This window comes from Argentina silus (assembly GCF_951799395.1).
Source record: "Argentina silus genome assembly, chromosome: 17".
NCBI classification, from domain to species: domain Eukaryota; kingdom Metazoa; phylum Chordata; class Actinopteri; order Argentiniformes; family Argentinidae; genus Argentina; species Argentina silus.
In genome coordinates this window covers 7,241,555-7,261,187 of record NC_139671.1, presented here as the reverse complement: position 1 = coordinate 7,261,187, position 19,633 = coordinate 7,241,555, and the positions used below count along the sequence as shown (strand labels likewise).

At 42.6% G+C, this 19,633-nt stretch overlaps 1 protein-coding gene across 1 annotated transcript in view; it reads right to left on the bottom strand.

Moving 5' to 3' along the window:
* Window positions 1-18,450, bottom strand: part of ppp2r5a (protein phosphatase 2, regulatory subunit B', alpha isoform) — a 39,203-nt gene extending 20,753 nt beyond the window's left edge. Inside the window, exon 1 of the mRNA XM_083688842.1 lies at window positions 17,352-18,450. Coding sequence (XP_083544968.1) covers window positions 17,352-17,499 — 148 coding nt within the window. The 5' untranslated portion in view covers window positions 17,500-18,450. The remainder of the gene's footprint in view (window positions 1-17,351) is intronic.
* Between the last annotated feature and the right edge of the window lie 1,183 nt (window positions 18,451-19,633).

Genomic DNA, 19,633 nt, shown 5'->3' with positions numbered 1-19,633 from the left:
GACCCTCCATGGAAATTCCATGTCGGCTCAGTCAAGTTTATTAGCTTTAGGAAGCGTGTGAATGATGGGAGTTGCCCCACCACCTGACAGATTGTGCACCCACCGTACCCTTCTAGTGTGGTCTGTCAAAACAGTCTAATCAGGGCTCTCTCGTGGACATGTTTTGACCCTCACAGAAGTGTGTGTGCGGATATTCTATTTCCAACTCAATCCATTCTGTGGTTCCAAGGCAAAGCTACAGTACAGCAATGAATAGTGACAGTGCCGTGTGAAGAGCATGTTCAACTCATTCAGAAGAAGCTGGTCGTGACTAACTGAACCACATAGCGTGCCGTAATGTCAGAGCACTCTGTCTTAGTTATGAATGACTGGTTGGATGGAAGCACAATGACCAGAGAGAGAGAGGGAGGGAGAGAGAGAGAAAGAATAGAGAGAGCCTGTGCACACTGTTAAACAGGATACGCCTGTCATAACGAAATATGCAGCTTCATCTGGAAGGTCTTTCCTTTTCCCACCCATCAGGCAAGTCACCATTTCTTTCTTTCAGACAGCCATGAACATATCACCATGTAATACCAGAGTTTTAAAGTTAAATATTGAAAGGTGTTACCGTATCAAATGAAGCGAGGAAAAAAAATAAATAATTTGATAGTTTCCTATATTAATTTCCTGAAATTCTATCACTAGATAATGCATGGCCATGGCCTATAATTCCCCATCACACAAGTAAACAAAGTACACTCAAGAATGAAGAGAAAATAATAGGGATTAGCTCAACCAAGTGAAAATGTGGGTGTCTGTTGCTCTGTATTTATTTCATTTAGACATTTCACATGTTTCTCAGTGCAATTCCTGAAAACTAAAAGGTACATAAGGGCCTGTGAAACCCTTGCCAACAACACTTCACAAAACGGCTCATTAAACATTAACTATGCTGGCAGCAGTGATGCACAATATTCATCAACAGAGCCCTTTTTTCTTTTACTCTGATGCTGTACACAGCTCACACAGAAGAAATCCTTAATCCTGTCCACAGCGGAAATTATTAATCCTGACGCTTTCTATTACATAGCTTGCTCTTCAATCACAGAACAAAATGATTAAGACATTAAGTAATAAAAAATATATATAATTTAATTTAAGACAAGACAAAAATGGAGAAGTGCACTATTTTCTTCCAAACTGTACAAGCATTACGGTCTGAAAACAGTCATTCTCCATAATCCCACGTCAATTTTTGGTCTTCATGTTCTGGTCCTCTAACAGCATGCATTTAGTGTAACGGCTTTCAATACATTGGCATGTACATCACAAAGGACAAGCTGTTCTCTGACGCCTGCCTCTTATGACCACAGAGTGACCACTGTGGTTGTTTCCTCTCCCGCTACACTGTACACAGCAAACGTGGCAAAACACTTCATAGTTCTAAACACAAGCATGTGACTGAAACATTAACTTACACATGCTCAAGTACATATACACATCTCTCCTAAACAAACACCCACTCGGACCCTGCAGCAGACCCTGTATCAGCCAGAGAGGGGTGGGGGTGGGATGAGGACAGGTTAACCATGATGGCACAGACAATGGGAGGTGGGGTTTTGACCATTGAGTTTCTCGTTGAGAGGTGACACATTTCTAAAATTACACAACCAAACAGACATAGCCTACAACAGAGCAGGGAAATGAAGAGAATGCACAGGCAGCGCCAAGCGTTCCACAGGAATTCCCTCAGAGTTTCACACCTAATGAAAATGTGCCAGTGGCGTGGAAGACTAGGGTGTGACGCAACAAATCCCTTATAGAATATTGGTTGTTGCCTTGCAGACACACCTTAGGAAAGACACACCTACTACATACCTGACCTGAGAGTGGTGGTGTGCCTTGCAGAGTTGCCCCTGGGACTCAACATTGTAGTGCAGCTCATGTACTGTTTGCCTTAATGCCTACATTCCAAACACAGAGCAGCGTAGTGAAAGTGTTGGGGTTAGCATACATTTTTACCCTCCCTTTTCCTGAGTAGCAAGCACCCTTATCCTGTACTGCATGCACACCCTCCTCTGCGAGCAAGAAATCTGCAGGTCATAGGCTTTTCTGGGGCGGGGCGGGGGTGCTGGATTCCAATCTTAATGGGGTGCAGTAACTGCCGGCTTCATTCTTTACCTTGCAAACAGCGTCTGATTTAGACCCGGGCAAGGTAACTGCACTCCCTGGCCACTTCTTCACCATCAGACTGGTGCCCCTGGGCACCTCTAGTATAGAGTGTTTCAGGTGATGTGTTGACTGCACTTAAGAGGACGGAAAAGGTCCCATCGCTTTGTATATCTTAAGGCATGTTCTCTTCCTCTGATTTTATACCTGACCTTGACAAAGAGCATGCAGATGTTCCCAGACAACACAATTTGGAGTAACTACAACTGTGTCTGACACAGTAAAACAGAACTAGCCTGGTCTGGGACCCAACTTATACCACTTTTGGAAACTAGCAAAGAAACACTCTTAAACTGTGTTCAGCGCAATACAGGCACAGTACATATTCTCTGTAAGCTGTCTGAAGGAGACCCAGATTGCCTCTAAATAGAAATCTGCCTGTTCACGGGAGTCTTCTAAAACCTTTTGGGAGCAGCGCTGCCTGGGCCTGCGAGATACAGCCTGACATGGAGATTCTTCTCAACATCCACAGCTATTTTTGCCCTCTGGAAAAAAAGAAAAAACACACTGCTTTGTTGCACATTCCTAGGAGGGCTTTGGGAAGAAAGAAAATATTTTCACCAACCCTATCTCCGACAAGGTCTGGGATGAGCACAGCAAGGACAAGACAGAGTTTGGGAGATTTAGATAAAGCGCTGTTATCAGACTCACACAGTGGACCACATGGAGTTTTCCTCAGAGGAAAACCTTAATCACTAGCAGGGAAAGTGAAATCGCCCCCCAGAAGGTGTAATGATACTCTCATCTTGGTATCAGATTAGCAATGACTGAGCAATCGCAACCTAATAACATTTACCGTCATCCTTTATATGAGAGTTAGCATGCAGTATATTCAGAAGAGAAATGCTCTTTTTACTAATTATATTGACAACACAGGCACTGCAGATCAACAGGCTTACTCTAATTACAGTAGTTCCCCTGCTGCTTAATTGATTGGTGAACATGCAAAAAGCTTTCGTTTCGTAACAGACCTGCGCATCGTTGACGGCAAATCGATCTCACTCAAAGTGTTAACATGTGAGTGTCGTTTCACAACCACACACTGTAATCTGAGACAAAGGCTGTGAGAGAGATAAAAAGGGGGAGTGGGAGAGACAGAGATGGGGAAGGAAAGAGATACTGTAGCGGAGAGAAAGGCCATAAAGAGATGGGGATACATCCTATAAGCTATAGGCCTTAGTGTCAGAGTTCAGGATCTTATGTGAGAGTGCATGTTTGCCATTTGTTAAACAGTGTTTTCAGTGAAGGGAGACACCCTGCACATGAGCTGGAGGAGCCCGCGATGACAGGCTTTAAGCTCTTTAGCATCTCAGTAATGGCAACATGACCTGGGCTAACTGAGCCCTCAGCACCACCTCTCCCATTGCAGTTTATGAAATGTACCCTTTTTTATCTGGATACAATTGAACAAAAATGAACTGATAAAATCTTTATCTAAACCCCAAAGACATTCCAAATAAAGGACACAAACGAAAAAATATGATGTGTGCAAAAATCTAGTCAATAGCTTGTGCCACCTCCATTAGCAGCGATAACTTGGAGTAAACGTCTTGTATAGCCACTAATCAGTATCTGACATCTGTTTTGATGGATTTTTGCTCTCTCTTACAGAACTCAGCCAATTAAGTGAGGTTTGAGGGGTGTCTGGCATGAACTGCCCACTTCAGGTCCTGCCACAGCATCTCGATTGGATTTAGGTCAGAACTTTGACTTCCAAGACACAAATATTTTTTCTCCTGAGCCATTCTTTGGTTGATTTCCTTGAATGCTTTGGGTCGTTGTCTTGTTGGAAGACCGATTTTCAGCCCAGCTTTAGCTCCTTGACTGATGGCTTGTCGTTCTGTTGAAGAATCTCCTGATATACCTCAGAATTCATGGTTCCCTTAATGATATGGAGTCGTCCAGGTTGAGAGGAGGAAAAGCAGCCCCAGATCTTGACATTCCCACCACCATGCTTGACTGTTGGGATAAGGTTCTTTTGGTGGTAGGCAGTGTTGGGTTTTGACCAAACATAGTGGTTTTGATTGTGACCAAAAAAGTCAATTTTGACCTCATCTGTCCAGAGAACGGACTTCCAGAAACCTTCAGGCTTTAAGTTAAGATGGGCAGTTTGGTTCTTTTTTTGACAGCAGAGGCTTCTTCCTAGCAACCCTCCCATGAATGTCATTTCGATTCAGTGTTCTTCTTCTTATTGAAGCATGCACAGTTACCTGAGATGCAGCAAGGGAGGTCTGCAAATCTCTAGATGTTATGTTTGGGTTGGCTTTTACCTGATTTATTATTTTTCTTGTGGCTCTTGGGGATATTTTGGAAGGGCGTCCACTTCTAGGCCTAGATGCTGTCATGTTAAATGCCCTCCATTTGTAAATTATTTGCCTCACAGTGGACTGATGGAGCTCAAATCTTGCTGAGATGATTTTATAGCCTTCCCTAGACTGATGTGCTCTCACTACCCTCTTCCTGATGTCCTCTGACATCTCTTTCCCTCTCGGCATGGTGTGTTTTGCATTCACCTGTATGGGTAACAAAAAACTGACCAGGTTTCTTCTCTCTATTTATCAGAGTCCCACCCAAACTCTTTACTAAAGATCTCTCCTTTGACTGGTTCATTTGGTACCCAATTATTTACCCACCTGATTCTACTTATCTACTTGATTTAACCAATGCAACTTGGGGTTCACTTATTTTTGCACCCTCACTCATTTCTCTATAATTTAGTTTTTCTATTACACGCATGATTTCCTCTAAACCAACATATGGAATTGGTAAATATAAACCTGTTATGTCAAATAAAAAAAAGACTGGTTCTGATTAAATAAAGATTTCATGGTAAAAACTAAAAAGAAAATCTATAATTGCACAAGTTCACATACTTTCAAGCAGCACTGTATACAGGGACTGATGCCTTTCTGCTGACAGACCTATTGAAAAACCTTGATACTAGAGCAACTCATTGCAGAAAACCTGCTCGGCATTTAGAGACACAGGCCTCCGATTGTAGATTGTTGTCACTAAGCAACCAGATATCGCATTGGCCTTGACGGGTACACAGCGTAAGAGCTATTTTAAGTTTGTCACAAAATATACTGTACATGGTTATCCAAGGAGCTGCTGAAAGGTTTATGACACATTTTTACTGCACTATTTGCTTTCGCTTAAAGATACCCAGCTTTCCATGGAGGAGGAGCAGCTCAGTCATTAGGAAAGAATTGCTGGCCTCCCCTGGGTGGAGCAAAACCCTGGAGGACCCAGTGCAGACAGAGTATCCTGAAAGCTGAATCGAATGAAAGCAGTTTCTTTGGACATTGTAGTATTGTAATATCCCTGATCAGGCTCAAAATCGATGAGGAACGGAATATGTCAGCGTCGATGGGGCGAGGATGGTAGTGCTGGAGTCAGCATTCTTGTGAAGGGACGACTGGGATTATGCAACTTCTTTTCATTTTAGTGGCTTGTGAATTGTGTGCACCAGTGGCTGATGTGTGGCGAGTTGGACGGGCCGCTTTCGGCTGATTTCTGCCTCAGCAGCATGCAGCAGCCATGCGAGATGGAACTGGCCTGCAGAAATGCAATGTTTAGCTAAGAAAGATACAAAAACAAACTAAAATATGTTTTTCATAGAGGATAATCACGTCACTGGACTTTGCTGAGCAGACGCCACTTGTTTTATGAAACGAACCAGAGTTTACAAGTGGAATTGTGACATCATAATGTGCCCAAAAATTGCCCATCCCCTCAAAAGAATGTGATGACTGGCCTCATCTCTAATTTCCAGTCTAAAACTGAACTGTTATTCTTTCCATTTGTTTTCTTCCAGAAGAACTGGTTAAGTGCAGAGGCTGACTAATCACAGGTCTAACTCCTTTGTGCTATGATCCCTCTGTCTGTCTCCCTCTCTCATTCCTACAGTGTCGATAAATGTAAAAACAAACACAAAAAGGGAGTGGAATTCAGCAAAAATTTTACATAAGGTATTTTCTTTATAATTAGCTTAATAAAGGGATAGTTCAGGGTTTTCAATGGTCTTTTTCAATGTGTTGCTCTAATCCTCTGTGCACTAAATCTATTAGGCCTACTCTGCGCCAAGATAAAGGCCTATTCTAACACAGGATTAGAGCAAGACACCTTCATTTGATGATCACACTTTTAATTAATGGGTTCGTAAGTGTAATTCCACTTACCTTTAAAAAAAGAACTGGTTAAAGCAGTTAGCCTAGTCAGAGCTTATAATGCCATGCATAATGAGAGGCAATGAAAAGGATAAGCATGTACAAGTATGACATCCTAATTCCACCAGAATGGAATTCTATGAGCCCCATGATACACACCTAGGCCTAGCCTACATCACGGTGAAGACAAACAAGTCTTCACCTCCACATCTCTTCAGTTCCTCTCCAGAAGGTACAAACAAACATCACATATTTGAATTATACACTAGACCACACATGTGTAAGTGTTCCCAATGAATGCCCTTACAGTACCCGTCAACATTACCTGGAACAGTAACCATCCAGAAAGAGACCAAAACAAGCACAAAATGGACATGCAGGCAAGTTGACCTCTGTCATCCTCTGTGAAGGGAGGCAGTGGGGAAAGTTCACCCATGCAGCTGCTCCCTGTTTCTCTGGACTCATCTCGCAGCTCCAGTTGGTTTGCTTTGCTCCACAGTGAAAGTATCAATGGGCTTCCCCCTTGGGGTAGAAAGCCAGCGGATGGAAAAACCACAGGGCTGTTATTTAATACTGAACTCCTGCTGTGACCTTGGACATGCCCACTCACTAAAAGAGGCATGCGCACACACACACAGAGTACAAATAGTCAGAAATGGCACATACACACACAAAACACACACACTAACAGCTCAGTACAAAGCAGTACTGTACAAACACACACAAAGCAGCATAAACCCACACATTGAGTATGGCTATCAGACTATTACATGACTTTGGGTCAGGTGGTGAGTCCATCATGCTAGGCTCGTTTTGTGATGGGTAGTTTATGCCTATTCCATTGTCTGCTGATTGAGAGGCAAAAAAACACCTGCAAGACAAATACCCGAACATCCACTTACGGGTGAGCAGGGCACAAAATCAAATTGAGAGTGACAGTTGCCACTGGCAACAATAAGGAGTCAGGACAGTTTCAGGGCGGCAAAGCAAAAGTTCACATGAAATGAGAACAACAGATGTAGGTGGATGCCTTTGATGCTACTGGCCAAACTGGATTCTTATTAAACTGAAATAGGAGGCCTTGAGGGACAGTGCCATGACAAATATGCCAACGTGAAAGGATGTCTCTTTGAAGTTTGAGTGAGACGGCACTCGGGTATGAGCAAGGCTGCACTCGGGTAATGAGTACCAAGGAGCGCTTTTTCAGACCACAGAAACACAGACTTCAGCATCACACTGGGGCGTCAAATCTGACAGGTACAATTGATCTTGATTTTATTTTTCAACAGTGGTGCACTGAAACAGTCTTGTGACAACAAACCTGACTACACCTGTTCTCACTAGTGGTTTGGCTGCACTTGAGCAGCAATTCTAAATTACAGAATGGATACTGCTCCATCTCAAAAAGAAAACTCACTGCAGACGTTAAGTAAATCCTCCATAAACGGAAACAGTGCACGAATAAATTAACCACAGAGGAAGATGAAGAATGTAAATGTTCTCCATTATCATTTGTGCGGTGTTAGGACCTGTTGCCAGGGGAAGAGGTTCAGTCTCACCATTTGAGACAGCCCTGGTCAGTGCAGCCTTCACTACCATGCACAGCACCTCGTCACTCCTCCATCTGAGCTTACATATCCTGGGTTACGTTGAGCTCTGAACTTTATACAGGCCTGGTTATTCAGCTATTGAACATCCAAGAAACATACCTAGCCTCTCACTTAGGCCTACATAAAAATAGACGGCAACCTCTAAAGCGGAAGGGTCAATTCTCTTTACAAGTAAAAGAGACGTATGATAGGAGGATTCGATTTGTTTTGTACCCCTGACACATATCCCACAATCAACGGAGCACTGTTGGCCCAATGGGTTGTTAACTATTATTGTTAACCACAGCAGCTGACCTGCTGAAACTGAGAATAGGGAGAATTGCCACCCTAAAAACATGGGATATAATAATATATTATTATTAAATTTAAAACATGGGATATAATAATATATTATGATTAAATTAAAAACAGTTCTGGTTATAGAACTCTATAAAAGCGGCACAGAGACCGTTGAGTCACCCAGTGCAAAATGGCGACAGGACAGAAAAGAAAGTGCCTGAACACGTGCAGAACATTATCAGCAAGTCATAAAAAAGGGTGTGACAGTCGACTGTAGGCGAAAGGTGGGCATTCATGCATGAAAAGGAATCAAATGCAAGATGAGACCAAGGCCAAAGATGTTCACCTGCTGCTGCAGCTGCAGCTCTGCTAAACTGGTTTGGTGAGACTGTCTGTTTCTCACACCAGTCTCCCAGCTTGTTTGGGTTCATTCCAAATGATGCCGGCAGAGCATGCGACAAAAACAGCAGTCAAACAAGCGGATTAAGATTGTGTTTGCGGCAATAACACAGCCAGGCCTGGTGTCGATCGCTCTTTGACCTTTCAATGTGCGTCTGAACAGTACAGTAAGGGGAGGGGAGAGTAGGCATCCGCAACAGTTACAAGAAGCTGCCTGGGGGCAGAATTAGTCTACAACCTTCCGAGAAATAAAGTTTTCTCGGAAGTTTTGTGCCAGTTTGTCTGATCTATGTCTTCATACTTTACCATACCGCACTGACAATGACAATAACAATAGGCCGACCATGTTATAATCAGACTGCCTGTGTAAAAAGACTTGGTTTTAGAGTGATCAAGCATCATTCTGAGGGATGGGTACCGAGAACCAGGTCTGATTCGGGACCAGTTCTATATTGGTCAGATCAGAAGAACTGATAAGCTCCAAGGCTATCACTTTCTGCTACCGATGCTGGAGCGTCTCATTCATTTCAATATCCGCTCCTACAGCTGCTGAAGCATTACATATTACTATCTACAGTTGTTGGAGTTGTAAGTACTATAATGTAGTCAACATGAACCTATATAAGCTATAGAATAAAAAGTAAGTATTTTTATTTGCCGTCATCATCACTCCTAACTGTGCAGCTGTGTGGAGTTGGACTATCCCAAATGGTGCAGCCACTTCTTTGTTGCCTTTTATTTACATCATCACGGCTGAGAGAACAGAGCGTTCTCGCAAGTGTGAATTAATTTCACAAAGGTGGATTGTGAAACAGCAAAATGGCACTTGTGCAAAAGGGCATTTTCATGTAAGGGAGGCAACACGAGCAACATGTTGAAACATTTGTCGACGAAGTGTTGCATAAAGCTGCACATGCCTCCCGATACCAGTGCAGCTGGCCCATCGTCATCATCACCTACCCCAGATACGCCATACGCAGCCTTGTAGCAAGTCATGGCGATCGTTGTAAATGAATGACTACGAATAAATAAAAACTGATAAAAAAAAATAAAAAAATAAAAAAAAACATGGATTCCCTGAATTTATTGTATGATTTATACATTGTTTCTGTGAGAGTCACTGGACTATTATTTGAAACATTGCTGGTGAAAACCGGTCTCTCCCCCCCCCCACACACACACACAACATTGATAATGGCATCGGAATTGGTCAAATCCTATCAATAGATATCCCTAAAACTCCCTTTAGAAGACTGTGCTCCCCACACTATAACTACAAGAATCATTTGTTCTCCATCATATACAGCACAAAGTACAAACAATGGGTCCACTCTGCAGGTTCCCTGTAGTCTGGTTTCTAATAACAAACCCTCAACATACCATAAACAAAACCGCAGGCTTTGTTTGGGATTGGGCACTTAGCTAAGGGCATTGCCAATGCAGACAGCCGGACCTTCAACATAGCACAGTGAAGTTCAAAAGAAAGGAAAAAATAATACCTGGAAGGAATGACATTCTCATAAGGTTTATTTTGAGCTTTCAACGTCTGTACTGCAAGTGTTAATCCTGCTCGTCACCCAGTAACTATAGCACAGGGTCCTTTACTCACATTAAGTCTACGGAGACTGTGACGTTTGAGTATACGGTTTCTGAGAAAGAGGTCTGTCAACCGAACTGACCGAGGTGTCCGCTGTGCCTGTGCTTAGAGGTCTGACCCCCAGTAGAGTTCTTGAAAAGTTTAGTGAGACATGATACAGGCACGCAGTGTCACTCGTGTCACACACGCAGCTAACGCAACAGAGAAAAACTTTGAACTTTCATATTATTCAAATCAGTTCCCATACCATATCTATCACAACGATCAGTACGCTTTCCAACTACAGCTGGTGTTACATTAACATTCATACTGAGGATTTAATCTTGCACCCTGGAAGAAGCCCACCCCTGCACAACCCAAAACTGCTTTTCTACTTGTAGAGTTAGGAAGAGCTCACTCCAATTCAAAATGTTTTTCTGAGATGTTACTGAGATGTTACTGATCGCACTAATGCTGTTTGTGGGTGACAGGCTAATAATAAACTATTGTTGTCTTCCTTTGAAAATCAGGAAAAACTGGCATCACTTTTTACCACCTAAGGACTTGCAAATGAGTCAGTGCAACATAATAAAAAAGACTGACTTGACTCATCGACTGAGCTACAGGAAAGCTTGCAGCAACCCAGTGATATTTGAAAAATATTAATTGATTCCCAGTCTGCTGGCACACACAGTGGAAACAAGGTCACATGACGCAGCCTGTCAATCAAAAGGTCAAAAGTTGCCATTACAGCCTGGTTGTTGATGTGTTGGGGAACAAACTTAGGTAACCATATAGGCTAGTGGACTCAAAATGGGCTTTCGTTTTTCAGATACCTGTACCCAAGGTCAAACAAAACACAACCATGTTTTCTGTTGTCTAAGGTCTCCCATGTATGAAATTGATGGTTGTATACAAATATTTTACTGCAAAAGCGGTTAAATTGGCAGATATTGTGACAGACCCCATAAACTAAAAAAGTACAGAATAAAGCCTGGGGTGTTGTAGCACATAAATGTATGTAGATTTATAATTATATATAATTATTTATGATGTTTCTAAAAGCTGGTATACAAGTAGTCAGATGTCTCACCTACACAAACATAAATAAACAGAATGTAAATATATTGATGCATTTTGGAAGTATAGACCTTTAGACACCAAAAACAGTGGACATTTTTTTTGTGTATATCATGAATGTTATCCCTTTACTTTACGTTAGCTCCATGGTGGATTGTCATAGAAACACAAAACAAGGGTTCGATGGAAAGGTGAGGTTGTGCTGAATCTGACAATGTCACCTATGTGAATATAGCATGGATAATCAGCCAGCGATCGTAAAAGTGTCCCCAAAAAAAGAAAATGAAAATTAACTTATAGTATAAGTCTCCTTATCTCTTGCTGTTTCCCTGACTGCCCAAATGTGCCCAATTCTATCATTGATGATAATGTTTCAAGTTTTTAAAGAGTTTAAAGTACATTTTACCTGGGTCACAACACGCTTTCCCTTTGATAAAAACAAGACAATATGGCAATTATGATGAGTTCAAGAACACAGTAAAAACAATAGTGAACACATGGTAAAAGATGGGACATTAACAAAAAATAACAGCCTGACTTCAAACATTAAACTAAACGAAGCCAGCTATCTATGGAAAATCTCAACTTTGTTTTAGCTTGCTCTGAGAAATACCTCTCAGGGCTTCTGGTTGCCATGGCAACCGTGCCGGTCTCCTGGTGAGTCATCGTTTCGGCGTCTATCACACATCAGGGGCTATAATAAACACTCTAGCATCTCCACTGCAGGAAGGAAGGAGCATCTTTACAGCTGCACTCCCATAGCCTGATACACTGACATTCATGCATTAGCCCATCTCTGACCAGTCATTACGTAAACCCATTTACGATGGGTTCTACAGAGTCACGACCCCCCAGTCCTCCTGCTTCTAGGTATTTACAGACACTCAAACATTTTAATCATCAACTATAGGGGAAATGGAATACAAACATGACATTATTCAAGCAGAAAAATGTCACAGCCAGTAAGACATAGGTTCAGGACAGCATAATTCTGATTTTGTGATATTCTGAGGTTACAATGTAGACGTGTGTAAGATAATTGCTGAAGACCAAGCAGAGAAAATCATGACTCCCATCATTTGTAATAGGCCTGCTTGATTCCTAAGTGTGAAAATAGCCTGAACTTTCATAGACCAAAAAGGCTTTGTGAGGATAGAGGCATTCATAAGAATCCAAAGCTGTCGCTTGCCTGTCAGTGCAGACACACTGCTAAGCTAATGTAAAACCAGAGGTAACCAACATCCCCATCAGGGGTATGGATTTAACAGAAATCAAACAGCCTGATTTTGAGTTCAAGCCCTCTATCCATCTTTACACCCAGGGAATATTTAAATGTGAATGACACACGCCACGTTATTTAAAAGTCAGTTTTAAATGGAAACAAGAGGGAGTCCTCGGGGAGCTGAGGGGACCCATTCCTCGTAACAACAGATGGCAGGCAGGACTCAAATGAGCGCAGTGCAAACCGGGAAATAGGGCCCACACCTGAGCCGAGTCAAACATCCTCACACACACGAATGTCCCAACTGAACTTTGCCACAACTGATACATCCGGCTTATGAAGTTACCTTGACGGTTATTTCCGATGTGACTTTGCCAGCAACTCGGTTCCTCAAACTAAATCGTCTTGATTGAATTCATTTGATTTTCGATGAGTTTGTTAAAGTATTTTTTTCTAAAAAGAGAAATATTACGCCTGACAAAGTGTATTTACCTGCCTAGACAGGTAGGGGTAGAGGCGAGCAGCGGCACGAGGAGTGCAGCAAGGGAGCGATGAAAGAGGAGAGTAGGGCAGAAGAAAGAGTAGTAGAGGAGAGAGGAGAGAGGAGGAGGAGAGGAGAGGAGAGAGGAGGAGGAGAGGAGATCGCCTTTGTCTGGGAAGCACAGACTTTCACGTTAGGGTTAGGGACCCGAAAGGGGGAAATCTTCCAAGGGTTAAAGGGGAAGTTTAAATCCATAATGCATACCATCTCGACCCATCATCATTTCATGTGCAGCTGCATGATAGCTATAGGAAACGCGAGGTCTGTGCTTACTTCCTAAAAAAGTCTCATAACTCATTAAAATACGTCAGATGAGAGTTTTTGCGCTCCACTACGCCAGTGATGCTCAGCGACCAGCACAGGCTAGCTCTAGCGCTGCTCCGCAGAAGGACCTGGCGTGGGAGGGAGACAGGAATCTTGACTTGTAGGAATTGAATGAAACGGGCAATTTGGAACGTCACGACTGAGGAGGGCATTCAAAGCGAGACGTCTTGACTTGAAAACACAATTTTTGGTGAATGTGTCAACTACTGAATAACAAATCCACTGGATTACAGGGTGAAATTCCGCTGTTACGGCTCCACCACACTTACCAAGGTGAGTCCATTCAGCATTACGCCATAGAGCAATAAATCTTCTCAAATGAGTGTCATTTGAATTCAAGTCTTGAGTCACCTAAATTGACCACCCCTATGTCTGCGCGCACACACGCCCCCCCCCCCCCCCCCCCCCCGACCGCGGAGGGACGCTACGTCAGCACTGCAATTCAACACCTTGACACCAACCTCTAAAAAAAACCTAAGGGAAACACTGGGCACTGTTGACATAAGGGCTAATGGTGTGTGTTTTGCAGTTCATTCTGAAATGCAAAAATGTACTTTACTTAGGACCTACACTGCCCAACACCAGTCATTTCCTTTTGCAACATACCACACTCAGTGAATTAATCTGTCGGCCACCAGCAACAAGTGTTCACCGCCCTCCCCAAAAGTTCGATCCTCCGGGCAAACACAAAAGCACCTGTCACTGGACTGGAACACTGCCCCTGCTTCCACCCCCCACAACCTCAACCACACACAACCACCCCCCCCCCCCCCCCTCCCCACCCACCCAGCAGAGTGAGTCAGTCACTCCACCATTATCATCACCTGAAGGTGAACCCGTCTGCTATGTCATTAATAAATTCCACCCATGCATGTGGGCAAGAGTAACAGGGGAAAATGTGATATTTCACCGACACATGAAATTGGGCTGAACTATCATCTTACCCTTAGTTGTCCTCATAGGCCAGTAGTGAAAGATTCTCTGGTTCTCCGTTACCTACCACAGCACAGACTAACAGTTAGCAGCACCTTCACCAATAGACAGGATTCCAACGTCCCTAAGTTAGCATCAATTAAATAACATGCCTAAATCTCCTCAAAGAAACTTCAAACAGCTATATATACACACACACAAGACAGACTGTACATGCTTTTATTGTAATCGCAAGCTACATAGTTTTCCAATAATATGCAATGATCCGTAGTCACATATACTTCCTGGATTCCTGGGGGGAAGGGGCTAATACCGGCTACGGAAACCCTGCTATGAGGACAACTCGGGATAAGATGACATTTTACCGAAACATGAAATTAGGCTGAACCATCCCTTTAAGGTCTCAATCAAATCATACCGCCCTATTGGTGGAACCATGAAAATAAATGTGAAAGATTAGAAGACTATTCTAGGTATGAGAGTGAGTGAGTTAGACGTTTCAATTTCTCTTCAGAAAAGAGGATCATTACTGCACCCTTCCTCCAGGCTTTAACTGCTGGGAGAGGAATCCTGCCGCTTGCTGGGAAAGCAGGAGCAGGTGAAGCACCTGCACATTGAAGAAAGCCTGAAGCCCCCCCCCCCCCCCGGCTCTCTCCCTTTGCACCAGTGCTACTGGTTCCACTGGTGGGGCCGTTCACGTCACGTAAAACCTACATTCATACGACGGTGATAAAAAAGTTGCAAACAACATACCGTTCAAACCAGTCAAAAACCTTCTCAATCTATTAGCAGCAGTTAATGGACGGTTATAGAGACTCTGCTTCCTTCTCTTGTTATTTCAACGTGCTGGAAGGCTAACTGGCCTGAACTTGTCTAATGAAGTACTATGGGCAAATTAAAGCTCTGGCAGTCTTAGCTCAAAGCATGGACCTGAGGAGTCGACGTGTGCTAACAGTAAAATGACTTGAGGGTTACTTTAAGCTCTAGTTTCTCAGCTTCCCTTAGGCTTCACGATAAAATTATAGATTTAATTGTTTTGGACACATTTGCCATTCCTGAATACATCATTTCGACGACACATTTGTGCCACCCATTAGCCCATTCTCTACCACAGCAGAATACATAAGGCTGCGTCGACATTACAGATCAAGTTTCCAAAATATGACATTTCAACTTGCTATAGGCCTAATGAGCAGTATGACCTGGCAAATTCTTTCAACAGGAATAATTCATTGTGGATTCATGAGTAATGACTACCCAGGCTCTCCCAAATGTTGGATCCTGATACCTGTGTCACCCTGCACGTACTCACTTAAAGGGGATGTTTACCCCAAATCCATTTTCATGTGGATTTCTAATCAATCCACGATGCATACCATCTCGAACTATCATTTTGTGTGCAGCTGCAACACACCTATCGAAACGCGAGGTCTGTGTTTACTTCCTACAAATACTGCATCAAAATACGACGCGCTAGCGCTGCTCAAAAGAAGGACCTCACGTGGGAGGGAGGAATCCTGGGAGTTGTAGGAATTGAATCAAAAGGGCAGTTCGGAACATCAGAACTGATGATGGCATTCAAAGCGAGATATCTTGATTCAGAGGTTGTAAAATGAGATTTTTTGTTAATGAGTTTACTATTGAATAATGAAAACAACAAATCTACTGTATTACAGGGTCTCTCTCTCACACACACACACACTAATAGCAAAGCCCTTGACCTTGCTTGCAAAGTTGACTGAAAGAAGCTCGAAAGTTCAAGTCATATGTGACTAGTAACCATTTGTGGCTGTCTTAAACATGTCCCGATCTTTTGAGAAACATTTTGTAATATAGGGTAAAGCTGACGATTAATTCAAGTATTGCGGAGTAAAGCATGTTGAAAGTTCAACTGTATTGGGCGAGTCACAGAACACTTTCCAACCCCACAGCAAGTGCTGTAGGGTCGGATCCTCGGGCTAACCTTGCACGTGTTACCGTTCAAAAATACCCTTCAAAACAATTGTTCAATTTCCTCTCACAAAAATAGTCAGGAATTGCATGGTATAGCAACAGTCAAATAAAATAGTATCAGCATATGATTCCTATCCCTACATTGAAACAAACTAGTTGCCCCACACTACACATGTAACATACACATTCTCAATGTCACGGCTCAATGTCAAGTGTCCATCTTGGAGAACCTGGGAGACAAGTGAAGAGTGAGGACAACCTGTAACTTAGCAACATGTCACCATCTTCTCATGGCCAAGTGAAATAGATCAGTTGCCCCCCTGAACATTACAATTCTCCTGGCTTGACCAACGATTTGCCACTGCTAGCTTCTCCCAACACAAGCATGTTGTTGAATATGCCTCTCACTGTTAAAACAATAGGAGTCTCAGCAGCTTAAATCAAAATGTTCACACTGGATTATGCATTCATAACAATATATATACAAGGCGTGCACTGGAATATATCTCTTCACTATTCAACAACTACTGATTCGTATTACAACATGTAGGCTACTGCTGGTTGATTGACGGTAAAAAAAAAAAAAACAACTAACTAAAAAAACAATACATAAAGCGGCAATGCAGCACGGCGGGTGCTTATGGCAGACAGTGGACCAGCCGACTGCAATAATACATTGGACATTGGACAGGTTCATAACAGATTGTCACCTCACCTGAACAGGCAGGCAGATTATCGCCAATTTATCAGTACATATAGATCAATCATTTGCCACGGTTGTCGGCCAGGATTGCACTTCACACGAACACACCTGGGCGCAAACCACGGCTAGGTCTTGCAAGCAAGCAGTAAACTCCATTTGTGTAACAAAAACCGCCCTTTTCGTCTTTTTAAACTAACACAAATTGGCGATCAACACATTTAAATATCAACACACCAGTTTGGTAGAGTGTACTATCTGCTTTCGCAAGGTATTGAGGTTGGCTCAAATAAAGACAAAATATCAACACACTATTTCACACATAGACTATTTCAGGCAGCGTTATCCTCTTACCTTTCAGCTGCGGCAAGGGTGAAAGCTCGACCAGTGTGCTCTGAGTTCGGAACTGGGAAGACCCTTGAGATTTTTTCTGTTTCTGGGCCTTCCTCATAGATTTTCGCGTGAACCCGTCCACTTTCTCAGACGCAGAGATAGCCGACATTTTGATGCATTAACTGTACAAATATTACTGACAAGTGCACCTTCGCTAGAGTCAATGTTTTCTACAAGTATTTTTCTCATGCGCATCAAAATGTTCTACAACTTGAAATTATTGAGCAGACCACAAGATTTGCTGAAGCACACCTATCCTTGTATTATCCACAGCTAGCTACCTAATCAGTTTCCAAAGCCCGCATGATTCGGTCCGGTTGTTTAGAGTCCAGCGAGCTGTTTACAAAACTACGCTTATCAAAGCCAAAACAGAAGTGGCTAGCTCAGGACTGACAGCTGACAGAAACAAAAATGTTACCTAAATTACTAGGTAACTGTTAGCTATATTTGTTGACTTTTCATTATTGCAAAAAACCTGTTGCTAAAATTATCATGACATAGCCAGCAAGCCGACTACTTCAAAGTAAACAATGATGCTAGCTAGCCACAACTAATGTCATTGTCATTCATGCAAACAAACAACCAAAACTGATGGCTACTAGCTAGCTATGCTAACTTGTCTGAGAACGCTGGCTAACGTTATACTGTTAAAACAGTCAGCTACCAAATATGAAACATTACGATTTAAAGCGAACTCTCATGATGAAACTTATGCTATTTTCCACAAAACAAAATATACAATCCGTGTCCTCAAAAAGGATTTAGGCGAAATGACAATCAGTCTGCCCGAATGAAGTCTGGAGACCTCGAACTAGTGGCTAGCTCGATCGTTCGTTCGTTCTATCGGAAGAACGGCACAGTGCCAATGGAGTCATGTTCAGCAGCTCCGTATCCACTTAGGTAGTCGTAATTATCTGATCCTCGGGTCGCAAAGGCACAGCAATACGCACTTTTCTGTGGTGCTCGGAACTCAATTCGAACTTTTTCAATAAATTGTACAAGTTAAAATCATGCAGAACGCGCCACGCTGTAGTTGTCAGTCTGTGCAACCATAAACAGTTTTATGAGACCGTCGTTGTCGGGTTAGATTTTGTGACACATGTTTACGTCATGAACAGACACTTCCACTAGCCAATCAAGGTGCGGTTTTAGACCGCTTTCTGCGTTTTTAACCAATCGAATTCCATTACGACCGGATCCTAAACATGTGACAATGTGCTAAAAAAAACAATAAGTGACGTTTCCAGAGACCAATGAAAAGTTGGAGAAATGTAGTTACACCGGATGAGGTATCAAATGATGGATGTTCGATTCCTCCCTCTTCCTTAAACAATCAACTCAAAACACCTCATGGTTCATATTCATATATATTCAACACTAAAACCAAATTCCTCCCCTACTCTTACTCGAAGCTTCCCCGTTTGTGACGTTCTTGAGGTCGTAATTACAACATGAGTGCGTTTAAGTACTGCTGATGTCGGAATAACTCTTCAACCAATATGATTGCAGCTAGCTAGCGTCACTTCAATTTCCTAATGTTGACAAGATGGACATCCTAAGAAAGCTTCTTCTTTTGGTGCTCCTTACTGCATACGAGAGACATCTGGGAACGACTTTCTCCACCATGTTAAAACTGTACAGAAATTATGAAAACTTATTTTTATTATTAAACATTATTAACCATTTGATTTACTGTCAAACTATGTGTTTTGGTAGCCATTTCTCCACGGAGAAGGTGAGGAAATGTCACAACTCTGGTGTCATCCTTCTACCCTTAGTTTCCCACTTAGAGCTCCGACTTGGAGGCTCCTTGAAGTGCTTATTTCCGAGTGGGAAACTCGTATTTACGACGTTCCGACATGACTCGAACGCACTATCAGTCCACTTTACTTTCATAGCGCCATCTTTTATTGGAACTCTGGCAAATTAATTGCTTTGCACCTTGGTTAATTGCTCATTGATTGAGCATCTGACATGTACGGCAAGCCTAAGGGCCAAAAGAGTCATGAGTAATGAGTAGGACAGAGCAGTTCAAAAGACAAGTGGACTGGGAGTACTTTGCCTTCACATTGCAACCAAAAAAGTGAACCCTAAAGTGAACCGAACTCAGACCACCTCCCAAGACAGTCTCAGTTCTTCAAGAGGGGGTCTGAGTTAATTTGGAGCATGTGCATGAAAATGTTGGCGAACCCTCTGAGTTCACAAAATTGGCAGAAGGGAAAGTGTGAAAATTGGAGTTCAGT